At 43.2% G+C, this 27,688-nt stretch overlaps 1 protein-coding gene across 1 annotated transcript in view; it reads left to right on the top strand.

Moving 5' to 3' along the window:
• Positions 1–4,312: 4,312 nt before the first annotated feature.
• ATP1A1 (ATPase Na+/K+ transporting subunit alpha 1) overlaps positions 4,313–27,688 on the top strand; it is a 31,354-nt gene continuing 7,978 nt past the window's right edge. The window contains 14 exon segments of the mRNA NM_001266673.1: positions 4,313–4,482; positions 14,963–15,073; positions 15,741–15,800; positions 18,254–18,457; positions 19,094–19,207; positions 19,593–19,727; positions 19,856–19,973; positions 20,386–20,654; positions 21,160–21,358; positions 21,708–21,817; positions 23,765–23,899; positions 24,462–24,654; positions 26,046–26,221; positions 27,527–27,663. Coding sequence (NP_001253602.1) covers positions 4,471–4,482; positions 14,963–15,073; positions 15,741–15,800; positions 18,254–18,457; positions 19,094–19,207; positions 19,593–19,727; positions 19,856–19,973; positions 20,386–20,654; positions 21,160–21,358; positions 21,708–21,817; positions 23,765–23,899; positions 24,462–24,654; positions 26,046–26,221; positions 27,527–27,663 — 1,973 coding nt within the window. The 5' untranslated portion in view covers positions 4,313–4,470.

The following is a 27,688-nucleotide window of genomic DNA, read 5'->3' as shown; positions in this document are numbered from 1 at the left end:
GAGTTTTTAAATGTAGCATATCGTAACATCACATAGTGTTGTGAACTTGGGTGAGGGGAGTAGAACTGTATTGGGGGAGTGTGCTAAAGGAGAAGACAGAATCCTGGCTCAGGATCTGGTATAAAACACACAGGAAACAACTAAAGAATCCTTTATTACTGTTTCATTTACAAAGAACGCTATTAATAAGAGCAAATTATTTAAAGGGCAGCTAGGTTAAAGGGATGCTGAGTAAAACACCAAGGACTTGATTCTGTTGTGGTTGGTGATAACCTATAATAGTTACCAAGTAAATGTGGACTCTTTCAAATTTCCCAATTTCCCAGAGGCACAACTTGAAGTTTTCAACCACCACTAACAGGAGAAAATATGTTTAAAAGAATACTAAGGAACTTTCTAAAAGATTGAGAAATGGCCAGGCGTGGTGGCTCACGCCTGTAATCCCAGCACTTCAGGAGGCTGAGGCAGGCAGATCACTTGACATCAGGAGTTGAAGAACAGCCTGGCCAACGTGGTGAAACCCTGTCTCTACTAAAAATACAAAAATTAGCTGGGCATGGTGGTGCGTGCCCATAATCCAAGCTACTCAGGAGGCTGAGGTACAAGAATTCCTTGAACCCGGGAGGTGGAGGTTGCAGTGAGCCAAGATTACACCACTGCACTTCAGCCTGGGCAATAGAGTGAGACTCTGTCTCAAACAAAAAAGTAAAAATGGAGAGTCTGGGAGGAAAAGTTATAGGAGTCAGAATTATTTAGCTGTCAGATTTTGATAGTCAGTAATGCACCCAGAACTGTGCTTTTAAAGACAGGTGATATGTCTGCTGCTGAACAGAAGAAAAGGAAATAGATTTGCAATGGATGCAAATTTGCAATGGAGACAGAGATTTGCAATGGAGGCACAGAGATTTGCAATGGAGGCACAGATAATGGCTAGGAGGAACTTTGAATGATGAAGAGAGTTGACTTTAAGGCAGCAAGAGTGGCTTTCTGAATAACATGGAAAATTCTGGATAATGTGGGAAATAGGTAAAGGATAAAGATGCATGCTTATGACTGTATCCATGCTAACCCGGGAGCACCAAAGCCAAAGAAAATTCTCTCCTTACAGATCCCTAGCTCATAGATCCCCCCAATTTTTGTGTCCTATGGAAAATGCTAAGTTGGTGTGGACTCCAACTCATATTTTAAAGCCCTTAATTGCAATGGTGTGTTTATTCAATTCAGCAAATACTCAAAGTGCTAGCATTCTTGGCTCAAAAAACTGACTTGCATCATATTTTTCATACATCTGCTGACTCTATTCACAATGACTGGAGCAACCATCCACAGTTGTGATCAAATTCTCCTCGAAGCCATCCATACTTGGCAGCCTTAATGTCTATAAATGGCTGAGTCTCCAGGACAATCAGTTTAACTGTGCCCCAAGCTAGGAGCTTGAAAAGAGTTGATAGGATAAGAAGCAGACAGAATAGAGAGTCTTTACTTTCTTCACCATCTCTTCTGGAATCCAAATTTGTCCGCTGCACTGGAATTAGAAAAGCTACCTGAAAGTCTTGCCACTATTCTTGGAATATTCAATAACAATTACTCCCCGGGCCTCAGTTTCTTCATCATAAAATGAGGGAGCTTGATGCTTCATCTGTAAAGTTTCGTTTCATTCAGAAGCCCTCTTCCAAGGGAAGAAAAGAAGGCTTTTTCTATTTAAAAAAAAAAAAAAAAAAAAGACTTTTCCTCCTTTGGTTATCCATTTTCCAAGGTGTCTCTCTCACATCTGAGATTTCTGTCTGCACCTCAGTCTTGGTCATGCCTTACCTTTTTCTTTACCTCAAAGACTTGTGAGAATTCAAGGGCACTGTGCATCTGAAATTACTGTGTGGCATCAAAAGCAAAATACAGATTTAAGATAATGTTTCTTATAGTTTTTGCCCTTTCTTCACACCGGAACACAGATAGAACTCTGGGATCTTCCTGAAAGGACCTTCGGCAATTTTCAGTTGCCAAATAAATAGCTCTAGAGACAAAGGGAAGTGCCTTGATCTATCAGGGTTATTTTGTTGAGTGAATTAATGAGAATTTTACTTATGAAGGGAGAAAAAGGAGATCAGCTGGCAGGAGAAATCTACATTGTTCCGACTCTTGCTTTATATATTTAGTTGTTGCCACAGCACTTTTCCCACTCAGACTAGGGCCCAAGGAGTAATTAATCTTTTGTTTGTTTTATTTATTTATTTATTTATTTATTTATTTTGAGACGGAGTCTCGCTCTGTCGCAAGGCTGGAGTGCAGTGGCGCCATCTCAGCTCACTGCAACCTCTAATTCTCTGGTTCAAGTGAATCTCCCGCCTCAGCCTCCTGAGTAGGTGGGATTACAGGCATGCGCCACTATGCCCAGCTAGTTTTTTTGTGTTTTTAGTGGAGATGGGGTTTCACCAGGTTGGCCAGGATGGTCTTGATCTCCTGACCTCATGATCTGCCCGCTTCAGCCTCCCAAAGTGCTGGGATTACAGGCGGGAGCCACAGCGCCCGGCCCAGGAGTAATTAATCTTAAAGAAGCTATCTTTAGCAAGCAAAAGCATCTTACAAAGTACAGTAACTGAGGCTATCAGTTATATTTCCGAGCATGTAAAGAAGGCATTTTCTAGAAGCTTAGAGGTGGATCCCTGAACACTCTCTCTGTTGAATTAACAGCCTAGGGAATTCTGTTCTGAATTTGGGGGCTCTTCTCTAGGCAGTCAGGGTTTTGAATTCTATTTACAATTCCTCTGCTCTCCATGGCCTGGACTGATTGAACCAAGTCTCTAGATCACTGTAGGAGACATCAACCCTTAAAAATACATTCTTGAGGAAGAACAGACTCCATCCAGTAAGAAACTGTCTTCTAAGAAGGGATGAGAATTACCCTAATGATGTAACTGACAACACAGTTTCTAGTTTTTCCTTTCTTTCCTTCCTTCCCCATTTTTTCCAGCGTCATATCCATGTTTGTTCATGCTACATGAATACTTGAAGTTGATAGAGTTGGCTTTAACTTAGGAACCTTTGCTTAGAAAGTCAATATCCTGGCCTTTCTCAGAATACTTGACTTCCTGCAAATCTTGTTAATAATACTTTGTTTTTTAAAATGTTGGAGAACTTCAGCCATTGCAGCCTCTTGCTAAGAAGCAAAAGCTATAACGACAGAGAAGCCCCAAAGTGCAGTGGAAGCAGGGATATCCGGGGAGAGGGGTACTTTCCTGCCCCACCTCCCCCACCAGAGATCCCAAGGCTGTGCTGGAGATGCTCCCCTGACAGGTGGAGTCGTGGAGAGGCACCTGGCAAGTCCTCAAACGCATCCCCCTTCATTTAGCTCCTCTAGCTAAAGATATGCATTCCTTTGGGTTTCAGGTTTTTCTTCCCTAAAAAGAGAATCCCCAAACTAGGCAAACAGGTTACATTGACACAATAGCGTGAATGAATTCGCTGGTCGCCCTTTGGATTCTCATTTTGGAATCTTGAAGAAAGAGAGGTGGTGGGAGGAGGACGCTTGAAACTTCTGGCCATGCCAGTTCAGATCCATCCCAGCTATGACGGAGCGGGAAGTGGATAAAGAGGACCCCAAGTCAGAGGAGGCACTCTGAGAGCACCAAGCGCCTGGGGAGGCCATCCGCAGGTGGGCGCGGGGCCTGGATTCCACAGAGGGGCGGAGTCCCTCAGTCAGGCCTGGCTGCAATCACACCCGAGCGCCAGCCCCCTTCAGCATCCCTGAGTCCCAAAGGAGATCCTCGAAGCGCTGGAAAAGCCGTTCCGCCCAAGGTTTCTGGTGCCGAGTCGGCGGCGACTGGGGGAGCTCAGTTCGGAGACCGTACCGCACCCACTGCGGACCTCCTGGGCCCTACATAGCAGGCGGGTCATGCAGGGCGGCGGGAGGAGGGGCGTGGGAGGGCCAAGGCAGCCAAGTCCCTGCTACTCAGCCAGCAGGAGCGCCCCGCAGCCCTCCCGGGACACGGTGGACACTCTAGTCCCGGGCCCGGGCGCCTTCCTGCCGGGAGCCGGGACTGGCCGCAGCAGGCGCTGTCCGGGCCCGTGGGCGGGGTTTGGGGAGGGGCGGAGCCAGGCCCGCTGCCGGTGTCAGGTTGCTCCGGTAACGGTGACGTTTCGCGGCGTGGGCGGGGCCAGCACGCAGGTTGCATATTTTAGGAAGTGAGGAGGAGGCGCGGGCTGGAGCTGCGGCGGGGTCTGGGGCGCAGAGCAGCGGCGGGAGGAGGCGGACACGTGGCAGCAGCAGCGGTAGCAGAACCGGCGGCGGCAGCAACAGCGGCGGCGGCATCGGCCCGAGCCGCCGGCCGCCCTCCCTCCCTCCCGCCCCGCGGCAGCCCTAGCTCCCTCCACTCGGCTCCCCCGGCCCCGCTCGCTCGGCCGGGAGCTGCTCTCTGCTTTTCTCTCTGATTCTCCAGCGACAGGACCCGGCGCCGGGCACCGAGCACCGCCACCATGGGGAAGGGGGTGAGTGTCCGGCGCGACCGAAGAGGGGGCACGGGGAGCCCTCGAGGGGAAGAGAAGGAAGTCGGGAGGGCAACCGCGGCCAGCGGGAGGCGGCGGAGGAGGAAGCGGCGCGGCGCGGAGTGGGCTGGCAGAGCCGCGCGGCTTAAAAGACGACGCACTTTGGAAATGGAGGGAGCGCAGTAACGGGGGGCGGGGGAAGGGAGCGCCGAGGGGCTGGAGCGCAGCATTGCTCGGGGGCGGGTGAGCGGACCCCAGGCGAGGGCTGCGCGCCCCCGAAGCCGAGCGGGCCGGGGGCTCGGAGAGGCGGTGCTTGGGAAGCCACGGGGCCGGGAGGAGGGGGGCGACCTGCAGCGGGGCGGCCCTGGGACCGAGCCGGCATCCCTGAGCCCGGCTCCCCTCCCTGCGCCCGCCGTCACCTCCTTCTCTCTCCTTCCTTTTCCCTCCGCCCTCCGTGCCCTGAGGAAAGGCGCGCTCCTCCCCTTCCCCTGGGGCGCTCCGCCGGGGCCCCTCCCGGGCCTCCGTTCCCGCCGCGGCCCCGGCGCCGGCGGGGGCAGTCTTCGGGTTCGGGGCTTCTTCTCCTGGAGGCGCTGGGGCTTAGCTGGCTCCGCGCAGAGGCGGCCGCCCTCCCCCAAGGAAAAAACTGGCTTCTCCTGAGTGCGGAGCCGGCTGGGCGGGCTGGTGCCAGAAAGGGTGTGTCTTCACTGCCCTAAGATGGCCTTTAAGGTATACTTTTGAGGTATACTTTTATTGGGCCACTTTCCGTAAACACAGGATGCACCGATGGCAACTGGAGTTGTCATCCGACGGTGGGGAGAGGCGTGCAGATTTTTTTTGAAGGGACGAGCCCTGAAGGATAGGCAGACCCATCAGGGCCTCAGGGTACAGTAAACCCGAAAAAGGACTGGAGGCTGCAGGCAATACGGTGGTAGGAATGCTTTGCCAGTTTCCAGCGTCGCGGAAGCACCAAAGGGCGGTTCCTGAAGGAAACGAGGGGTCTTGGGGCTGGAGAGCAGCGCGGAGCGTGGTGGGAATATCATCACAACGCCCCTTTCCTGCATTTCTGAAGCGAAGACTTGATTACCCGTAGCTACTGCAGGAGACTGGGTCCCGGACCCCAAAGGAGCCAAAGTCCAGTTGAGAAAAATTTACATAAAATAACCTCGGAATTCATGGGTTGAAAGTGACCATGTCATGAGAATACAAATGGGAGAATACACTCCGTTGCCTCCAGGGTTTAGCACAGTGCAGACACTGAGTAGGTCTTTGAAGGTCCTGAGGCTTCTGGGTGTAGACAGAGTGACAGGAGCAGAGGGAGGCTGCACTCCTTGGGGACTCTAAATGAGTTTTGAAGGAGATAATTGAAAGGCTTGGACCTGGTGGGGAGAACAGGCACAAGTGGAAATGCACAACTCGCCTTGCTTTTGAAAGCATACAGCGTGGGGGGCCGGTCCAGGTCAAGTGGCATCAGAGAGCAGAGCGGAGTGCAGGGCGTCTCCATTCCCCTGATGGAGACTGGGTTAGTGGCCTGTGCTTTTACCACACCATCAAACCCTTGCTCATTTCTGTAAACAAGCACTTTAAAGCTCATTGTTTGTCTCTCCTCCCTTAAAAAAAAGAAAAAGAAAAAAGTTTACTTCCTGAGCTAATTTGGGGGGGGGTTAGAGATCACAGATGTGTGCCCCAGGCCTAGGAAGGTGAAGTGACTTGCTCAAGGTCAAACGGTTAACTAGTGACAGACCAGGCGTCCCTGATTCTTGAACAGCCTGTGGCCTCAAGCCTGAACATACATTTACTCTTTAACATTGAGTTCTTTATACAGAACTCAAAACTTATTCTTCAGATGAAACTGGGGTATTTGTGATGTTGAATTAATAGGCCATGGAGATGGTTTGGGTAATTAAGTTATGCCCACGTATCTAGATGTCTTTTTTCTAACCACACGCAGGCACACATGCACAGTAGTGATGCGGTAGTAACCCACCTGAATAGTTAGTAGAGCTTAAACCCAGATGTCTTACAATAAAATGTATAGTGGCTAGCAAACCCAAGATTAAATTACAGCTGCGAACACTGGGATAATGAGCTGCTTGGCTGCTGGGTGGTAGTTAGCGTTTTGAGTATTCTGATACATTGAACATTAGTTTACTTGTGTGTTTGTGTGTGTGTTTGTCCAAGTGTGTTTGTCCTCAGTGACTTATTGTGATCGTCCAAATGTTCAGAAGAATATTTCATGTTGGGATTTTTCCACATGGAGATTAAAATGTGGGTGGAGTGGTGACTAAAGCCCTGCTGATAATTGGTTAACCAGGAAGCCTGTGCTGGCAGCTAATTTTTAAGGTCATTGTAAATTTCTTCCCCTCCTCTCCTCTATACCCTTTGTGGCCTAGCTTTTGATGATATTTCAGGTGGTTTTATATGTCCTTAAAAGTCTAGTTCCTAAGCATTTGGTAAGAAAATGAAAGAACAGCTCTTGCTGAATCATTCCTGGATGAAATAGGATTTTGTCCCTTTTTTTCTTACTGGGTTTTATTGCCAATGACTCGGCTTAAACCTTCAACTAGGCCTACCACCCGCAACTGTTTCACTCACCAAAGGTACACACCATAACTGTTGAGAAATGTGGGAAAGTTTATTTTCTCAAGTGTGTAAAAGATGAGGAGAGGGAGTCTCACCAGGTCCTTCACTACATTCTGGATTTAGTTTGAATATTAGTTACCTAAAAGATAAATCATAGCTTATGAGTCGTGATTTAAAGAGGGGCAGGGAAAAAAGGTTCCAGTGAAGGTGGCAGTGGGGGATGCACATGTCAGCAGAAATCCTGGTTGTATGGTACTGTTATCAGCTGCCCTTTTGGAGCTCAGCTTGAAAGTGTGACTAAAGCTCCTCTGGCTGCTATAAAGCTAGTACTTTAGACTTAAAGTATTGTAAGGCAGAGGCCTCAGAGTGGAAAGTTGCCCGGGCCTGGCTGGGAGCTAGTGGAGCAGTTACAGGAAGAACTAGTGCCTAGAGCTGGGGGGAGGAGAGAGCACTTGTGCCTCACCCTTTGCCTGTCAGTTGTTCAGTGTGTAACAGTTCCCTGCTTCTTGGGTTCTTTCTGTACCCTTTTATAAGGGTGTATCCCCTTTTGGTAACTTACTGTTAATTTGTAGTGTTCCCTGCCAGTAAGCTTGTAACACTCTAGTGACTCACCTTCAGGTGGGAGGGTAGGAAAGGGGGAGGCCTGCCTCCTAAACCTGGGAAGATGGGGAGAGAGTGGTAAACCTGAGAGCCCAAAAAAAAAAAAAAAAAAAAAAAAAGATGCCTTTAAAAATCCAGTTGTCCAGATGAGGGCTAACACTTCAAATATACAGATTTCTGGGAACGTTATTCCTAAGTTGCATTTAAAAATAAAAGTGAATTCAACATTTTATAGCACAATAGAGTTGGCACTCATCCATGCTCCATTCCAGTACCCTCAGTCATTGTTTTCTGATTATTTTAGCAACACATGAACAGATAAGTGACTTTCTATTCAAATCAGGCTATGTTCTTTTAAATATATCTAAACTTAAGAATAAGAAAGGCTTTAACTGAAATAGCTTTTAAGGATTTTGTATGGTAAAGTAAAATTGGTTTCTTCACTCAAAAACAAACAGGTTTAAAAAATAAAATAAAAGCCCTGAAGCTTCGGTTTCTCATCTGGCTCTTGGATAGAATGCTCATCCTGGGGATCAAGTGAAGTAATCTATGTTATGTTTATGGAAGGAGTGCCGTGCCAGCCTGAGTTGTGGCTATTGTTATTGGGCTTACATAGGTACAGTAATTAGAGCCAAGAGAAGATCAAATCTTTACAGACTGGGTTTGCTGTTCGTCAGTAAGTCATTAGCCCTTTCAAAATTAGAGAGCAGTTTTTTCCTTCACCATGAGAACATACTAAGATTTGAAAATAATGGGAAATAATGTTAATTGCCTTTCATAGGAAAGTCAAGTAGAGGTGTCAGTTGACATTACTGCAACTGTTATCTTTGCTCAACAAGCAAATCTCTTGTTTAATAGCATCTTTCTGTCTACTTTCACTTTTCAGGTGAAGGACTTTGTTTGCAGTTGATGATCATTTTTACGTTTTCCAAGTCTTGCAAAATAAAATGGGCTTTTCGGCCTTCTGTGATGAGAGGGAGCCTGAACATTTGTGCTGTGCTGACTTCTTCTAGCTGCCCAGGGCTCTCTGCCAGCCAACAGGCTAGAAGAAGAAACCCGAGTGTCAGATCAGATGGGCTCACAGTAATCAGAGTGGCTGGGTTTGGACGACAAAACACCAGGGAAAATGTTTCCCATCCCTGCCAGAGCTGTCCAATTCTAGATTACACTGAAAGTACATGTCTAGTACATGATAATGTGCAGTAGAGAGAACTGTAAAACCTACTCACTCATTTTTAAAACTCTCCTTCATTTATATATTTTGGAGGAAGGATATGGAACCTAGTCAGGTCTGAACTTTCTCACGTTGCTATGAATTGAGTGTATGAGAGGAAGTGTGTATTCTTTGGCTGGAGTCAGAGAGAGACTGTTCTTTGCATATGACTCACCTCATTAGTTGTGCTGAAAACTGTTGTCAGGAATCCACAAGAAGTTCTTCGTATTTATTTGGTGTTTTGGATGGCAGATTGTGTTAGGAAAGAAGTACCCTTTACCCTACACTTTCTCTTTGGTTTAGTTTTTATTTGGGTCCTGAGCAAAGGGATTTTTCACCAATAGACTGCATTCCTTAGTTCCTTTGTGACTTTACAGTGAATCTTTTTATCTGGTTTTAGACCTCACTCACTGGTTCCTTTGTGACTTATGTTGAAATATATCTGCACGTGATCTCTTTCTGGTTTTATTCAAACCCTATTTAGTAATGACTATTGGCTGTCTCGGTGATTTGACAAGTTGATTCATGGTAGCTTATGCTTTGTCTTTGGGACTTGTATTGTTTGGGGGCCTGATGATCAGTGTAAGATTTTGTGACTCAGTGGGCCTTGCTGTGTGGATCAGTGAGCTGTGATTTCTCTTTCTAGTCTGTTACCAGGTAGGGGCAGGTCCCTAATGCACTTTGGGGGTTATCCTCTTGTGTGTTTCTTTTATCTTCCATGTGATGCTTCCATGGCACCATATTTGTTTTATTACTTCAATTCATGTGACATTTCTTTAGGGCCTTGGACAGCCTTTATCCTTTTCAGCCTGGCAGTCATTTTCCTTCCTAGCCTAAGCTTCAGGGTACTAATTGAGGAGTGATCAGGACTTACTGGGAATTGTTCTGGTCCTCTCATAACGCATATGCCGATTATTAATCAGTTGTCTCAAACCAGAGCACTCTGGTAAAATGAAAAAAAGGCGGTAAGGTGGTCAGCAAATAGTCGGAGAGTTAAGGAATAAGCAGAAAGTTTTAACCCTTCATAACCCATGTGCCTAATGTAGAGGTAGAATATTCCATTGAAGAAACTGAAGTTTTTTTTCTGAGTCTTAATAACTGTTAAAACAAAAGTATATCTAAACTGCACTGATTCTTTACACCTTTTAGAATTTTTATTTTTTGAATGATCATGGATGTATACTACTCCAGGTAGGGTAGGCTGTCAGACTCATTAAGAATTGACATGCAGGCAGATTGGAGAGGAAGGTCAAGTCATTTTCTTTTGGGTTGAGGGAACTTGCTGGCTAGATCTGTCACTGTTCTTTGACCCTTGCTGGCTGATGGGCTGCCCAAGTTTGGATATACTAAACTGGGTTCACAAAGGGACCTCCTGCTTTGGCCTTAGTAAATTATATTCTCCAGCATGCTTATTTGGATGGGCAAGAGAAGGAATATGAAGGCATGGTGGCCCCTCAGGCTCACCTCCTCTTCCTCTGCAGAGAACTGCTGCTCCTGCAGTGATGTGCTGCTGCTGGGACTGGATAGCAGCCATGGTACTATGACAGTGTCCTCCCTCAACCCCGGCCATCCCTTAGTCCTCCACTCCCTGGCTACACAATTCCTTGCACATAAACTAAACTACTTAGTCATTTAGGAGCAAATGGAGATGTAATAAACTGGGCCAGATCATTTTTTTGACTGTTATTTTCTTTAAGTTTTCACTGATAAGATCAAATGAAAAATAATGCCAAAGGAGTTTTCTCTTCAATGGTTTGAAAAGAATTTTTGTAGAAAGTGAAAAATGGCAGTAATGTATATGTTGATTAAGACCAAGTTATAATAAATAGCCTTTGTGTAGTGCTTTGCGAATACTTTTACATACACAATGGTGTTGGATGATTTAAAAATGTATTGTCCAGGAAAATGAGAAAGCACCCCTCCCCCATACCTATTATATTAAGGGGAGCCTAGACTTGGCAGCCTCTAGGGAACCAGCAGGGTCAGAGTCCATCACACAACTTCCCTGCTAAAGTGGTATTTGCCACATCGTGTCCAGAGGTGCCGTTTCTACAGTCTTCTTGGCAACTCTGAAATGGGCTGCATTTGGGGCACTTCCTTTTGCTGTCCTGGCCCTTCTTGCCAGTCAAAAGCTTTTGTTTGTGGGCTTTGGAAATAGTCCAGTTTTTAGATGTTTTATTTTTTCAGAGTTGATGGTTTCTTGACTAGACTATGAAAATGCCTTCTTTAGGTTCTTTAATAGTTATACCAAGTATTATTCCAATTTTAGGGATGAGGAAACTGAGGCCGACAGGCAAAGGTCATGTAGCCAGCATGTGGCAACACTAGAATAAATTGACAGACTCAACACCATTAGCAGACCTGTCTGAAGGGATTGGGGGGGGGTCTTGAACTTTCAAGTACCCTCTAGACTTTTTCAGCAGGAATTTCAGAAGTCTGAAGAATTCTGAGCTCCCTGCTGGCCATGGGACATTGTGCTGATATGGTGGGGAAAATGCAGGTTGAGAAAGCCTTCACATCCTGCCCTGTTGGAGGCTGGTATGAAGGCCTTTGGTGGTGGCTGTAGTTTATATAGACCTCAAGCGATACACCTCTGGGATGGAAGCTCCTGCTTATTTTGGGATAATTTCTACATCTGTCATATCTATCCCCAACCCTGTCCCTATTAAATGGCTAACTGCCAAAAAAGAGGAAGGAACATCTTTAGCTCTAGCAGGTCTTGGGGATGTCTCACTCATTGTGAGGACTGTGAGGATCCGGTATATGTTTTTAAGTGAGTGAACCTTGTTACATGTTTTAACCTTGGTTCCTCCTGTCAAGAATTTTATCTTCTTATCTCTCGGGCACCTTTTCCCTCTACCCAGATCAAATAGCAAAATGCTTAGTTAATCTTTGAGAGGATAGAATCCATGGGAAGCACAGGATGAAATGATGACGCTGTGCTAAGCTCTGTCACCGTGGGTAAACCCCTGCCCTTGCTGTGACTTTCCACTTCCTAAATTAGAATGGAAGGGCGGGGGGGGAACCATAACCCAACTTCATTTTTATGAGTGGCCCTTTAGAGAATGGTGTAATCCATTGAGTTTCCACTGTACCTTTCCTCAGAGATGCTCAAAGGGGCGGGGGTGCCCTTACATGGAACATGGTGAGAGTGAGGATTAATCACTCCCAGTCCTCTGGGAGGGTGGAAGTGACCTGAACTTTCTAATTGAAAAAGTAGAAGTGTGTGCCCAATGCCCAGATGAGCAGGAAGGTCACAGCAGTTGATCGAGGAAATGCCGTATTTATCATTCACCCTTCCCATGACCTTTGTTTTTCCCAAATGCCTTAAAAAATAATAAGGAAACATTGCCCTGATTCTACCACTGTTCATCTCACCCAGTGTGTACTCCCTGACTCTGAATTTTGCAGCTTTGAGACTGCGGTAATTGAGACTGATAGGGACTTAGGTAATATTTGGTTCCCACCAGGGTAAGCTAATATTAAGTTATTATTTTACTTGTGAAGAAGAACTAAATTGTATAAGCTGCCTGGTTCTTCTAGACACACATTGCCTAGTGAAAAAACTAAAATTTAGAAGAAAAAGCAGTTTCACTTGTTAATACTTACCATGTCTCACTCACAAATGGCCTCATTTAAAACTTTGCCTTACCTAGCATGAATGGATAAAGAAAAGGGAGAGTTATTAGGGAATCTAGATTCCCAACTAACTTTAGCATTGATAGTGGTGAAGCTATGGGCAAGACATTTATTTTGTAAGTGGGGGTAAAACTTTGGAACGTGTTCAAAGCCTAGCTGCTCTAGTAATCCTCTCTCTTCTGGAGTGGAAGATACTGGAAGTCTGAGAATAAGCAAAGTATCCAGATGATGAAGCTGAGGGGTTATAACTATTTCATTTATTGAAATATATTTCAGTGATATTCAACTTGCTCAGAGAGAATCTGTGAGCTGTATTTTAAAAATCAATACAGGCTGGGCGCGGTGGATCACGCCTGTAATCCCAGCACTTTGGGAGGCCGAGGCGGGTGGATCACAAGGTCAGGAGTTCAAGACCAGCCTGGCCAAGATGGTGAAATCCCGTCTCTACTAAAAATACAAAAATTACCCAGGCATGGTGGCAGGTGCCTGTAATCCCAGCTACTCGGGAGGCTGAGGCAGGGAATTGCTTGAACCCATGGGCGGAGGTTGCAGTGAGCTGAGATTGTGCCACTGCACTCTAGCCTGGGTGACAGAGTGAGACTCCATCCCCCAAAAAAAAAGAAAGAAATCAATACAGAGTGGTCACATAAATCTTTCAGAGATCCTTAGTCAGTGTCTTTAAAATGGTTTTTAAGTGTTGTGCTTTCTCATTAAAGGTATGAAGGAAATACTACTTTAGCTGTGGTTCCTTTCTGGTAGATGACTTGCCTTTTCCTTTTTGTTTTATTTGTCCATTTGTATGTGTTACTATTTTGCATTTAAACTCTGGCACCAAGATCTGTACTGAAAGAGGCACCAACAAATGTGGTTGCTCCATAATGGAGAGAATGTCAAGAATGTTGACTATCTTTAGACCTGCTTCATTAATAGATAAGATAGAAACTAAAGAACCCACCCAGTTGGAAGAAGTTATTAGTCAAGTAGTGCTGCACACGTGACCACAGAAGTTAAAAAGGTAAATAATATGTCTCTACATGGGGGCCACACCAGTGAATTTGGAGAAGGATTTCTCCTTGGAGTCTTAAGAGCATATTTTTAAATTTAAGTGAACACTGTATTTTATTTGCAACTATATTAGTTATGACTGAAACACACATAGACTTTTTGATTTTCTTTTTTCATTTCAGCACAATAAAATTACAATCTGGACACGAGTTACTAATTACTGCTTTAGTAGCTGGTAAGGCACTTAGGAAAGTTAGAAATGAGTAAGGGAGAACCACAAAATAATAGTAATAGCACCATATGTCATGCATTTTAAGAAAACTGCTAATGTCTACTTTTTGGCCTTAAGTTGTAGTTGTGGGAGGCTGCTTCAGGGGGAGGTGTCTGGAACAAGGGGCTCTTCTGCTCCTCTCAGCTTTGGAGCACCAAGTTCAGGCTTTGTGTAGATAAGCTCAAGGATTTTCAACAGGGGTGGGGGAGTGGAACAATCTAAATTTAAACTATAGAATCAACATTTTCTTTAAAAATTGTTCCAGTTTTCGAGAGGCGTAGGTGGATCCTGTGAATTATGTGATAATGCACACGCTTTTCCTACATCCTGCTTATGTCAAAACATTTCCAGAGACTTTCATTTGGAGGTTTTATTTTCACGCTACAGAATGGGGTGGGGGCTCCCTTTTTTTTTAATCTCTTATGCAAAGAATTTTAAGGAGTCTTAGGCTGACTTTTTAATATGAGAAGCTGGTAAAGGTGAGTGTTCTTATGTGAGCACTAAAGATATTTAAATTTGATATGTAATAATGTATTTGCAAAGCAAAGAATATAAATAATATAAAAGTACTAGCATTTAGATGTCTTGTATCATTTAATCCTTAAAAACACAAAATGAGGTTGGCAGTATTCTTTATCTCCATGCTATGGAAGAGGAAATTGAAATGTAGGAGTTAGTAACTTGCCTAAGGATACATTGCTGGTAAGTGGTAAAGCCCAGGATTTTAACTCAAGCCTGTCTGATTGAGACTGCGGACTCATAAGCACAATATTGCACTCTAAATTAATAATGTAAAGTTAGTTTCAGTCTTTCAGTAGGGAAGATGGAAGGCTGCAGAATAGGGATTTTGATAGCAAAAATCTCATTAACCCCAAATGGAAGTGGCGCTGGCAGGGCCATTCTGAAGCCTACCAGTGGCTTCATAGGTGTTAAGAGTTTCCCACTGGTCTTAATGCTCTTGGATGGAGAGAATGTATCTTAAGCCAATGTATTAATAGTAGATTGCTTTGCTTATGTAGTATGCAATATACGGGCATACATTTTCTTGACTATTATCTTAATGACTATTCCAAATTATGACTACCTTAAAAACTACCAAAATCCCCTGCTCCAGAATTTTCAGTTTCAGATGAGGTCATAATTCATAGCCTTACTTTTCCCATATTCTCCTACAGGTTGGACGTGATAAGTATGAGCCTGCAGCTGTTTCAGAACAAGGTGATAAAAAGGGCAAAAAGGGCAAAAAAGACAGGGACATGGATGAACTGAAGAAAGAAGTTTCTATGGTAAGTACTAGGAGGAATATTGTATTCCATCCTTATTAAAAATCCATGATTTTTAATCCCCCAAACCTCACTGTATTCTTCAGTCAAAGAACTGCTTTATATTAAAAGAGATCATAGCAGCTGTACAGATCTCATCTTGTTGTAGAGGTTAATATTGAACATTTTCTTTTTAAAAGCTGTTAGAGGATAGGTAAAGTTAATGCAGTCACTCTGGCATAACCACAGATCAACAGAAGGAACTTAGGTTGATATCATGAGTCTTTGCTTTTCTCTGTATTATATCAAACACTGGGAAATTCAGCCTCTCCAGGCTATGGAAGCTTCCATCTACTTAACCTGTCTAGAATTGACCTAGTCATCAGAGAAGGCAGATAAGGTTTTACTAGATCCCTGAGAGCTGCTGGGTTTCTCTGAAGTGTTGCGGCAAGTAGTAATGGGCCACCGTCACTCAGCTTCAGCCATTCTCCAGTGAAGAGCTGTCAATGATAGCTGTATGGTTGTGAAGCCATGAAGCGATGGTGAAAAGTGTACCAACTTCTGCACTGAAGAAAACATCTGCACTTCGTTTAATAAGCTTAATGATAGTAATGAGTAATGCTATTTTTTTGTCATTTTTTTATACTACACTGTTTATTTTCTTTGTTTCTGTTTTTTTTTTTTCCCTTAGGATGATCATAAACTTAGCCTTGATGAACTTCATCGTAAATATGGAACAGACTTGAGCCGGGTATGTTCTAGTTTGAAGGCTGTTGTACAAAATCCTAGTTTTCCGTATTGTACTTTCCCCTGTATTGCATACAGGTCTAACTTCAGGGGCTCTAGTAAGAAAACGACAGACACATCTGCGTATCTAGTATGTGACATGCACAGAGCTTGGGCTTTTATATGCTACTGTTTCTTTTCCCTGAAACTTTTTGAAAGTGGATGTTATTTTCTTCTCCCTATTTTATAGTAGTTGAGAGCCAGTAAGTGGGAACACCAGGAGTTGCAGTTGGCTTCAAAGCCATGCTTATGCCTTGACCTTTTGATGATACATTTTCCCTTTATTTTTCTACATTTGTTAAATTCAGTTGAATATTTCACCTAGTTGAATCTTCAACAGTTCACATTTTTGCCCTTTTCCCAGCTAGTCCGTTGCAGTATGTTATAGTTATACTATCATTTGTTTAGTTATTCCATCATTTATTTGTAAATTGTTTTGCACAAAATTTAAAGAAACCTTTTCATAAAATACACGTTATGTATCCTTGTTATCTAGAGGATTTTGACATTAAATGTGTAACAAATGTTATAAAAGTAAATAGTCTAGGCATGTCTTATTTCCAGATAATCACTGAAAAGTCTGGGAATAACTTGAATAGCAAGCCAATATGTAGTATTTTTTCAGTAAGGCATCAAGAGCCATGGGTACTGTGGTGTTCTGATATATATTGTTTTTTGTCCACAGTTCCTGGTTCATAACTCCCTTAGCCCTTATTACAGTCTTTTGTTATAATGTTGGGTGTGTTAGACCTCGGTGTCAGGCTTCAAGAAACAGGATCTCTCTCCTGCCCTCCTTTCACCTGCCACAAGGCAAGACTCTAATCTTGTTCCACCTTTCTGATTTTCCAGGTAGATAGTGTTGGAATTGAACTGGAGGAAATCTTGGTGGTGGGGAGAAACCGCCACACCTTTGGTCACAGAAGTCATCTTCTGTGTTGATTGTTGTGGTGTAAGAGTAGAGAAGAGGCCGGGTGCGGTGGCTCATTCCTGTAATCTCAGCACTTTGGGAGGCCAAGGCTGGTGGATCACCTGAGGTCAGGAGTTTGAGACCAGCCTGACCACCATAGAGAAACCCCGTCTCTACTAAAAATACAAAATTAGCCGGGTGTGGTGGTGTGTGCCTGTAATCCCAGCTACTCGGGAGGCTGAGGCAGGAGAACTGCTTACACCTGGGAGGTGGAGGTTGCAGTGAGCCGAGGTTGCGCCATTGCACTCCAGCCTGGACAACAAGAGTGAAACTCTGTCTCAAAAAAAAAAAAAAAAAGAAAAGAAAAAAGAAAGAGTAGAGAAGAACGTGGTTTGAGAGCGTTTTTCTTGACACAGGCACTTTAAGCTCCAAGAGGAGGCCTCGACTCGACTCAGAACAACATGCCAACAGTGACTCTGCTCACTGTGTGCCAGGCAGTCTCTGTTGCCACTTCACATCTCACTTAGGTTTTTATTAGAGTCTTAATGAAGTGTGCTCTCTCCGACCTGTGCCCATTACTCAAATGCTGTGGGTCTATTTCCTTCCTTGTAAAATGAGGTTAATAATGCCTTAAAAAGGATTGTCATGAGAATTAAACAAGTTAATTAAAACACTGAATTCAGTTCCTGGCATGTAGATAGCACTCAAATGTTTGGTAACATGAGCACAAAATACAGGTAAATAGATTCTTTAGACAAAAATATTTTATTTTTTTTGACTTGATATTTTGAGAGTATAAAAGTGATCATATTTTCCTCTCTTAATGAGAGCTTATATATAATTGCCTGCTGTCAGTGAATCTTGGGTTTAAGACCCATTAGAAAAATAGCAGGCTTTAGTAGAGTAGATTTTTCCAGTGAGTACTTTTCAGTCAACAGGTTTATTGGGAGTTGGCTAAAATGCACATGGAGGTGAGCCCTTGCCTGCCAGACAAGCAAAGAATCAAGCTGTATATTTAAAACTTGGCTGTTAACCCAACGGATTTCTACAGGAAGTTTTTTCTCCTTTGATGTTTGTAGAGGGGTTTTTTTCCCCTCCCCACAGAATCAATACATAGAAAACTCAAAGCTGTTAATTTGCAAAACTGAATGGATTTGTGAAAGTAGATACCTTTTTGGCAGAAATGCAATTTGGCATTAATCCCTTGATCTAAAACTTAGAAGAAACCAGGCTGAATTCAAATTTATTGATGGATCAATTTAAAGAGTTTTAATCTGGGTGTTACGGGTTCCTTGGGAAACGTGGGCATATTGTTTGCCCGAACCCTTTGGAGGCTGGCTCATCAGCAGAATTATTCATGGAGGAATTTGCTAGGTTTTACCTTGGCTCTCTAGCTTGGGACATTTTGTTTCTTCTTTAAATCCTTATTGCAGCTGTCCAGCTATCAGATAGGTATGTTGGCTTGTAAGTGCTAGTACAGTTTGCCTTATTTATATTCCACTGCTTCTCAGGGATTAACATCTGCTCGTGCAGCTGAGATCCTGGCGCGAGATGGTCCCAACGCCCTCACTCCCCCTCCCACTACTCCTGAATGGATCAAGTTTTGTCGGCAGCTCTTTGGGGGGTTCTCAATGTTACTGTGGATTGGAGCGATTCTTTGTTTCTTGGCTTATAGCATCCAAGCTGCTACAGAAGAGGAACCTCAAAATGATAATGTGAGTTCTGTAATTCAGCACATGGATTTGTAGTACACATCAGATATCTTCTCTGTCTTTGTCTCCCACTTATTCTCAATTACCACTCTTTACTTAATGGTTATGAACACTGAGGAATAGTGTCAGCAGCTGTTGCCTTCGAGGCCCATCCATTCTTCCTTCATTTCCAGTTCCTCTCTCTACCACCCACGTTGTAGATGCTCTTACACGTGGGATGCCCACGTGCATGTGCTGCTGTCAGCAGGCAGCTCTGCTCAGGCCCCGGCCGCCACCCACTGAATGGCAGAGCACAGCTTTTAATGTTGGCACATCCACCTGTCCAGAAATGCTTGGTGGCCATTTTTCAAAATCCACAAGTTGGTTGAAAAACAATCTTTGTTTTATAAAGCAGGAGAAACTGATGCATCTAGAACATTTCCAAAAGTCCAGTTAGTGGTCAAGTGTTGGTGTGACTGACTCCATTTCTGACCCTTTCTATGTGGTCTTTAGAAGGATAAATAAGAAAACATGAGTTCTATATTTCTGAAATCTTGGTTTCTCTATTAAAAATCTGTTTTTTATTCAGTCAAAAAATTAATTGAATGCCCCTAATTCTTGTGTAGAGCCACGGGCCCTAACTTGTCTTTTCCCTTCCAGCTGTACCTGGGTGTGGTGCTATCAGCCGTTGTCATCATAACTGGTTGCTTCTCCTACTATCAAGAAGCTAAAAGTTCAAAGATCATGGAATCCTTCAAAAACATGGTCCCTCAGGTACCAGACGCTTTGTCCTTCCCCAGTGGATGACTTGACAGCCCCAAGCATGTCAGCCTGTGAATTAGTGTGAAGTTAAGGTTTTCCAAATATTACATGACTCCATCAGAGAGATGGATGTCTTCTACTCCGCCCCAAAACAACCTGTTTTCCTTCTACCCCAAAAAGTGGTAGCCTTTCTTTTGAATGTAAACTCTGAATACAGGCACACTGTTACAGCAATATCTCTTAAACTGGTGAGCAAGCTTTTGTAACTTGTGTAAATAAAAAAGTGAATAGTATAGGTAATTAGGATAATAGACCATTCTTAATTTTATTTTCTTGTTTTGGACACTACCTTCTCTTTGTTGGTATACTAACGGTATAAATGGTTTCCTTTCCAAAGCAAGCCCTTGTGATTCGAAATGGTGAGAAAATGAGCATAAATGCAGAGGATGTTGTGGTTGGGGATCTGGTGGAAGTAAAAGGAGGAGACCGAATTCCTGCTGACCTCAGAATCATATCTGCAAATGGCTGCAAGGTAGAACTTTTATTTTAACAAACCTCATGGCTAGCTCTGCTGTTTGGGCAGCTGGATTTGAGGGGTACAGTAGCCCATGATAAGGCAGTGTATTCACATGACATTTTTCTTCTTTTCCTCACATACAGGTGGATAACTCCTCACTCACTGGTGAATCAGAACCCCAGACTAGGTCTCCAGATTTCACAAATGAAAACCCCCTGGAGACGAGGAACATTGCCTTCTTTTCAACCAATTGTGTTGAAGGTAGGCCGTTTTTTGGCACTTTGAGCACTGTGTGGTATTTCTCTTGGGCATTAACAAAATCAAAACCATAGGCACAATCTCTTGTTTTATTGGCTCCATTTCTGACAACTTGTGTCAAGCACAGAGCAGAGGTGTTTTCCTAGCTGGCAGGAAACCTTGTGGCAGTTTCCCTTACCTCCACCTGCCTCTTCTGTCAACACCACCAGTCTGGCATGGGTGTTGGAGCTGCTGTCCTGCTAATGGAGAGAAGTCCCTTTGCCAAGCAGCATGTACAACCAAAAGTCTGGCCCTTAAAAGTGTGCTTTTGTCAACTCTTTTTCTTTTTTAGCCATGTTATGTAATTGTGTAAAATCTGTGGCTTCCTTCAGGTTAGATACAATTAGGTACAGTTCTTCCTCCCCTTCTTTTTAAGGCACCGCACGTGGTATTGTTGTCTACACTGGGGATCGCACTGTGATGGGAAGAATTGCCACACTTGCTTCTGGGCTCGAAGGAGGCCAGACCCCCATTGCTGCAGAAATTGAACATTTTATCCACATCATCACGGGTGTGGCTGTGTTCCTGGGTGTGTCTTTCTTCATCCTTTCTCTCATCCTTGAGTACACCTGGCTTGAGGCTGTCATCTTCCTCATCGGTATCATCGTAGCCAATGTGCCGGAAGGTTTGCTGGCCACTGTCACGGTAAGAGGCAGGTGATGGTCACCCTGACTCAGATCAGCTTGCATGAATGTTACATTCTTCTGCTATCCTATTCTAAGGTATTGCCAACTTATGTTTTATTCTGGATGTTTGATACAGTTTTTCTTGAGAGCCACATCATATGGTGAGTTTTGACAGTGAGAAAACCTCAGCATTTGTTTATACGTAAGATAACCCCAAAGCATACATTTTGCTTTTAAATTATCACGTGGTCTAGAACAGTGCAGTGGAGAAAGGAGAAGAACTTGGGATCAAGTAGGGGGATAGAATAGGGTAGAATCCTGTTACTGTTTTTCTTAATAGATTGCTTTTCTGGAAGGAAGGGGAAGCCTCATGTATGGGTTCCCCTTACTATTTCTTCAGACTTCAGAAGAAGGTTGGAGAGATTTAATTTTAGACTAATTTCTTCCACATTAGGGTATAGCAAGAATCTGTGTAGAATTCCAACCTGATTGAGTGAAGTAATAATCTTCCTTATATTTTTTAGGTCTGTCTGACACTTACCGCCAAACGCATGGCGAGGAAAAACTGCTTAGTGAAGAACTTAGAAGCTGTGGAGACCTTGGGGTCCACATCCACCATCTGCTCGGATAAAACTGGAACTCTGACTCAGAACCGGATGACAGTGGCCCACATGTGGTTTGACAATCAAATCCATGAAGCTGATACGACAGAGAATCAGAGTGGTAAGGCCAGGGCTACCACACACCTCAGCCACCTGCTCCACTTGGTTTTTTTTCTTTTAAGAAATTACATGAAAAAAAAATTTCTTTTTTAATGCTCATGACAGCTTTTTCTTTCTTTCTTTTTATCATTTAGTGAAGAGTCAAGGGTATGGGATTTTGATTTTTTGCATGTTAGCAGAAACTTTAAATTGCCCTACAAATGTGATTGAAGAATGCCTGAAATGTGATTGGTTTCATTAATTGGGAAATGAGATGTATCACTGCAAATTTCTGTAGGACTTTAATAGGAGAACTGAGAACATAGCCTTTAATGCATTATTGTCCTGTTGTGTTTTCTTGCCTCCATCAGGTGTCTCTTTTGACAAGACTTCAGCTACCTGGCTTGCTCTGTCCAGAATTGCAGGTCTTTGTAACAGGGCAGTGTTTCAGGCTAACCAGGAAAACCTACCTATTCTTAAGGTAGGCTCAAGAGTTAATGATGGGTTGCCTTTTGGAGGGGTGTAGACAGCACATGAGAACTGCCATTTGAGTGTTAAAAGTAGCAGATTACCTTTGTGGTCTGTGTGACTGTTCACTGTAGAACACTTGGAGTGGTCTGTGCAGTACTTTGCTGTAACTTACATTGTGTTGCCTGTAGATCCTGATGTATTATAGGACCCCCTGCTCCATATAAGTTGATTAAAAAGGGAAGCTGCAGTAAAAATCTGACCAAAGTGGGATGGGAAGAGATGGAAGACAGTCTTTATTGGTGAAAAACCTAATTCATCTGCTTTTACTACTCTGAGTTTATGTTATCACCTAACCTAGTGGACAGTGAGAGCTGAGGGCTGTAGTGACTCGATAATCGTATTTGCATATTAGGATACAGTAGATTCCAGTAAATCCTTTAAGCCATTTATTTTCCTGAAATAGCTCAGCTTATCTTATCTTATTGGTTCTTAGCTTATTTACTAATGATGTAAAAATAAGCTCCAGGCCAAAATAAGCCCAGCCTTAGCCTGTGGAATTCTGATGCAGTTTGAAATGATTGAGATTTTACTGTGCTGCCCAAGTGAAGATGCAGTCTCAGAAGGATCGTGAATTGTACAAAGTCCTGTAGGAGAAGAAAGCTATGTGAGGCTCTCTGGGTCCCACATTCTCTGTGAAGCTGCCTGTAGTAGTTGTGGGTATAAACTAAGTTGCCAAAGGGAATGTGGCTTGGATGTAACTCAGATGCCTTCTGTGGTGAGGATAGGGTTCATTTATTCTGCAAAGGAGATTTTCTTGGCATTGAATTGATGTTGATTTGAGGATAATGTTGTTTATCTTGGGGATAAAACTTGAGATAAGTGTTTCATGTTTTTCTTTACCTCAAAGTGGAAATGTTCTAGGCTTTGAGCATCAGGTTCCACAAGTATCAACTCTTTCCTGATTAAAAAACCCCAGAAAGGTAGCAGAAGCTGTATTCCAAGTATTTCTGGAGTTGGGCCATATTGATGGCATTATTACTAAAAAGTGGGGAGGGGGAAGCAGCCCTATTTTGCTTTTATTAAAATAGCTGGCTTTTATTTAAAATGTCCCCCACTTATTTTGTGTTTCTTTCCAACCCAGCCAACTTTCTTGCTCTGTGGAGCTGCTATACTTCTGAGCATTGATCTGTTCATCTGCATATACAACCTTAGATGTTAAAGTTCTAAAAGGCTTACCTATATAAAAGTTGTTTACAACTGAAAATGCTTTCAGTATGTCAAAATATAAGTGTGTCATCACGTATCACAGATAATATGTGTCACCTGAGGCGTGGGCTTTGACTAAAATGTTACATGGTTCGATTTTATTACTGTTGGAGCTGGTAATAGCTTTCAGTTCACATCCTTCAGGCCCAATTAATTTTGCGCAATTATGATTAGAATGTAAAGTCTTCTACTTTGCCCTTGACATAGGCAATTTGTCCCCAGTCCTGAGACCCTAAGCATTTTCTTATGAATTCTACAGTAATGAAAGGTGCTATAAATGTTTAGTCTCTCACTTGGTATTTTCAGATAAGGAACCAGAAATAGGTAGTTGGGAATAGCATTGGCTTTGAGACTTTTCAGTAGGCCGGGAGAAGATAGAAATAGACTGCAGTAGGTTGGAAGGGTGTGTTATACCTCTTCTAGGGAAGGTGACACCTTCCCACAGCCTTCTTTCACTAGAAGCTACTGTGGGCCGGGGAAGGACATTGGGGTTTGAGTCTGAAGCACTGTGAACAGCAGTGGTCTGGGCTAGAGGGACTTCTGTCCCACTTAACACCGCTGCTTCCTTCTTGCCCATCCTTTGCTACCTCTGACAAGATTGGAATGTGTCTTGAGTTATTTTTCCTGTTTTTCAGTGATGCCTCAGTGAAATTTTTTGGAGATAATTTACAGATGATGTCTCTGTTCACAGCGGGCAGTTGCAGGAGATGCCTCTGAGTCAGCACTCTTGAAGTGCATAGAGCTGTGCTGTGGTTCCGTGAAGGAGATGAGAGAAAGATACGCCAAAATCGTCGAAATACCCTTCAACTCCACCAACAAGTACCAGGTCTGAAGATAAATGGGTACACGGAGGGCGAGGGCAAGCTGGGGGACAAAGAGGGGAGGTACATGAGCAGGAAGAGGAAATATTCTCCCTTTGGAGTTTTATAAGCTTTAGCTTTAAATTTTACCCTTGATTACATATAGAATGTCATAATTTAGTTGAGTATCAGCAGGATAAATGAAGCCTCTTGCAAAACACTGTTGAGCCCTTTTGAATACTTTTGGTTTGGGGTGGGTGTGGGCATGTGGGGTGGGTGTGGGCATGTGGGGAGGGTGCTGGAGGTGTGTGTGCGCAAGTGTGCCCCAATCCCTGTGTTCTGAAATTCTGTATGTGTTATTTTTTAATGTGAACAAGTGTCAGGAATTTATGAATACATCATAGTGCTCTTTTTTTTTTTTCTGTAGCAGTCAGAGTATGTTACAGGTATAAGATACTTCAGAGTTCAGAAAGAAGGGATCTTGGGTCTTTTATAGCAAATACTAAATAGTAAGTGAAGCTCCATTTTCCACCATGGACTGCCACACATCCAACCATCCAATGTTTATATCTCAACAATCCTTCACAGTTGTCCATTCATAAGAACCCCAACACGTCAGAGCCCCGACACCTGTTGGTGATGAAGGGTGCCCCAGAAAGGATCCTAGACCGTTGCAGCTCTATCCTCCTCCACGGCAAGGAGCAGCCCCTGGATGAGGAGCTGAAAGACGCCTTTCAGAATGCCTATTTGGAGCTGGGGGGCCTCGGAGAACGAGTCCTAGGTATGCAGACAACCTGGTAACAAAGCACCTGGGCACGTTTCTATCAAGTAACCTAGTCTGGTAGACAGTTAACAAGTGATCCTATGAACCTGTATGTCTTGTTGACCTTCCTCTGTGTCTTTCAGGGGCAGTCCTCCTACTTGTTTATTTGCCCCCTATCATTTTGAAAACAATAAGTGCTGGAGAAATGGTCAGTGTATTGGGCTGTGAGAAACAGCGTCCTGATGGTTTGCTTCTGACTTGTACTTAGACCTTTGGTCTCATGCTAGTCAGTTCTGTTTGTTTTTTAAAAAAACACAATGGTGGAAGAAGATCTTTCTTATCTAATCTTTGTTGCTATGGACATAAATAATAAGCCTAATTAAATTAAAGGTAATTAATTCTTAGTGTGTCTAAGTTAGACATACTATTTCCTGACTGCTTTGGAATGGGTGTGAATTTACATGAGCATTTATGTGCTCAGCTCAGAAACTAGACTAACGGTAAACTTTTAGTCTAAGATGCTATCCATTTTTTTCTACCCTGACAGCTACTGAGGCTGAGAAGTTCACTTTACCCATTGTCTAATGTATTTGGGGAAGTGGTATTTATAATACTTTGTAGCTTGACAGATACTACATTCATTATTTATATAATGCTTCCTATTCTTCTTAACTTGGGTAAATCTAATTCATGGTATCTTTCGTATGTGTCTATCCAACCGAAGGATTGCTATCTTCTCTTAAGTATTTTTCACTTCACTACCTCCACCACCCCAGAGTGGAAGCAGTCTCTCTTCTTTGAGTCTACATGGCACGTTAAAGATCATTGTAACCTCATACAACATTGAAAGGAATGTCTGACATTATCTTGATTTTTGTATTAACTACTAGATGATAAACCCCTTGGGCAGAATGCATCTGATCTGTACTTATCCTCAAAAGTAGCTAGTATGATGTCCCATATTGGTGCTCGGTAATATGTTTCAGTTAAATGAACGAGAGAGCAGAGGTATGGCCTTGATGTTTCCAGAGAAGGCAGCTGAGGCACGTAATTCCATGATTTGCCAAATCCAAATAACTTAGTGTCATCATCAGTGGGCAAGTCTAGAACCCTAATATCCTGGTGCTCAAAATTAGGGTTATCAATTCAGTCTTCTCCACATTAAACAATTTCCAATTCCTCTGAGGCCTGGTGTGATGGATTCTCTCTTTCAAATGCTTTTTTTCTTTCAGTGACTCTGTCGTTCATAAATGTTAAACAAAACCCTCACTCTGTTATAAAAATATAGACTTTAAAAATTTTCCAAAGTAAACATTCCAGAGAAAGGTAGGCGGGCTGAATAGGCTGCTGTTGTCCTCCTTACTGCCTGGCGTCACTGAAATTTTCAAAGGCTCCTGTCCTCCCCTCAGGTTTCTGCCACCTCTTTCTGCCAGATGAACAGTTTCCTGAAGGGTTCCAGTTTGACACCGACGATGTGAATTTCCCTATCGATAATCTGTGCTTTGTTGGGCTCATCTCCATGATTGACCCTCCACGGGCGGCCGTTCCTGATGCCGTGGGCAAATGTCGAAGTGCTGGAATTAAGGTAGTGCCCAGGCGCCTCCTTGGCTTCATCTCTTAGTGCCTTGGGACACCCTACTCAGTGAATGTTGCCCTTTGAGGTCCGGATGGCCACTGTTTTATCTCACCTGGAGTATTAATTTCTATCTCCAAAGCTTTACTTGCACCCAGAAAAGACCAAATCGTATTAAAATGATGGTGTAAACACACAAGAAATTAAAAATTTTTTGGAAAGCAGTTGTTTAAAAAAGAAATGTAAGCAAAGTAAAAACAGCAAAAGACTTGAAGTTTTAAAACATTGCATTATTCTAAATTAATGTACCTTATGCAATGAATGGCATATCTTCTGTGTTTTCAGTTAACTGTTTGTTAGTGAGTGTTTGGTGTCCTCTGTGTATCCGTCTTTTTTTAAGTAGCTGAATGTTACTCAAGTGCACTAATAATCCTGTTGCTGGGTATGTGATTTGTTTCCGTTTTTTACTCTCAGGATTTTATTTTATTTACTTTTTGAGACAGAGTCTCGCTCTATTGCCCAGGCTGGTGTCATAGTGCGATCTCAGCTCACTGTGACCTCCGCCTCCCAGGTTCAAGCAATTCTCCTGCCTCAGCCTCCAAAGTAGCTGGGATTAGCTGACACCACACCTGGCTAATTTTTGTATTTTTAAGTGAAGATGTGGTTTCACCATGTTGGCCAGACTGGTCTCAAACTCCTGACCTCAGGTGACCTGCCCACCTCAGCCTCCCAAAGTGCTGGGATTACAAGCGTGAGCCACCACACCCGGCCTGCTCTCAGGGTTAATACTGCCCTGAAAAGCTTTGTAGAAGTTATTTCCTCACCACTCTGACTACCTCTTTTTAAAGTATATTCTAAGTACAATCACTGCATCAAAAAATAATAACAATTTTGAATTCTTGTCACATGTTGCTTTTCCTCCAAATTGTGCCAATTTGAGAATGCTAGCCAGTAGCATGTGGTGTCTTCACAGTCCCACCAGCATCAGATTTTTATTTTTTTATTTTTATTTTTTTTTGCTGGTGTAGTAATTTTCGAGTATTTTTATGTGACTGTGTAGAAGGAAAAATAGACATTGTATATGCTAGTGATCGTGTACCAAGATAAAACCTGAGTATTGCCTTTGTGTTTCCTTTCTGTGGATACATATGTTTATATTGTTGGCTAATCGATGTTTATTAGTTTTATATTTGCATTCCTTTACTTTTGATACTCTAAGCCGAATCATCCTTAGTATTTACTCTTGCCTACTGGATATAAGACTTTAAGGTCATTTACTTGGCAGTTGCATTCAACACATTGTCTTGTTTATTACAGGTCATCATGGTCACAGGAGACCATCCAATCACAGCTAAAGCTATTGCCAAAGGTGTGGGCATCATCTCAGAAGGCAATGAGACCGTAGAAGACATTGCTGCCCGCCTCAACATCCCAGTCAGCCAGGTGAACCCCAGGTAAGGCAGGAAGCTCAAATCACAG

This window comes from Macaca mulatta, chromosome 1 (genome assembly GCF_049350105.2).
Source record: "Macaca mulatta isolate MMU2019108-1 chromosome 1, T2T-MMU8v2.0, whole genome shotgun sequence".
Lineage (NCBI taxonomy): Eukaryota > Metazoa > Chordata > Mammalia > Primates > Cercopithecidae > Macaca > Macaca mulatta.
This window is presented reverse-complemented; position numbering and strand designations above follow the sequence as displayed.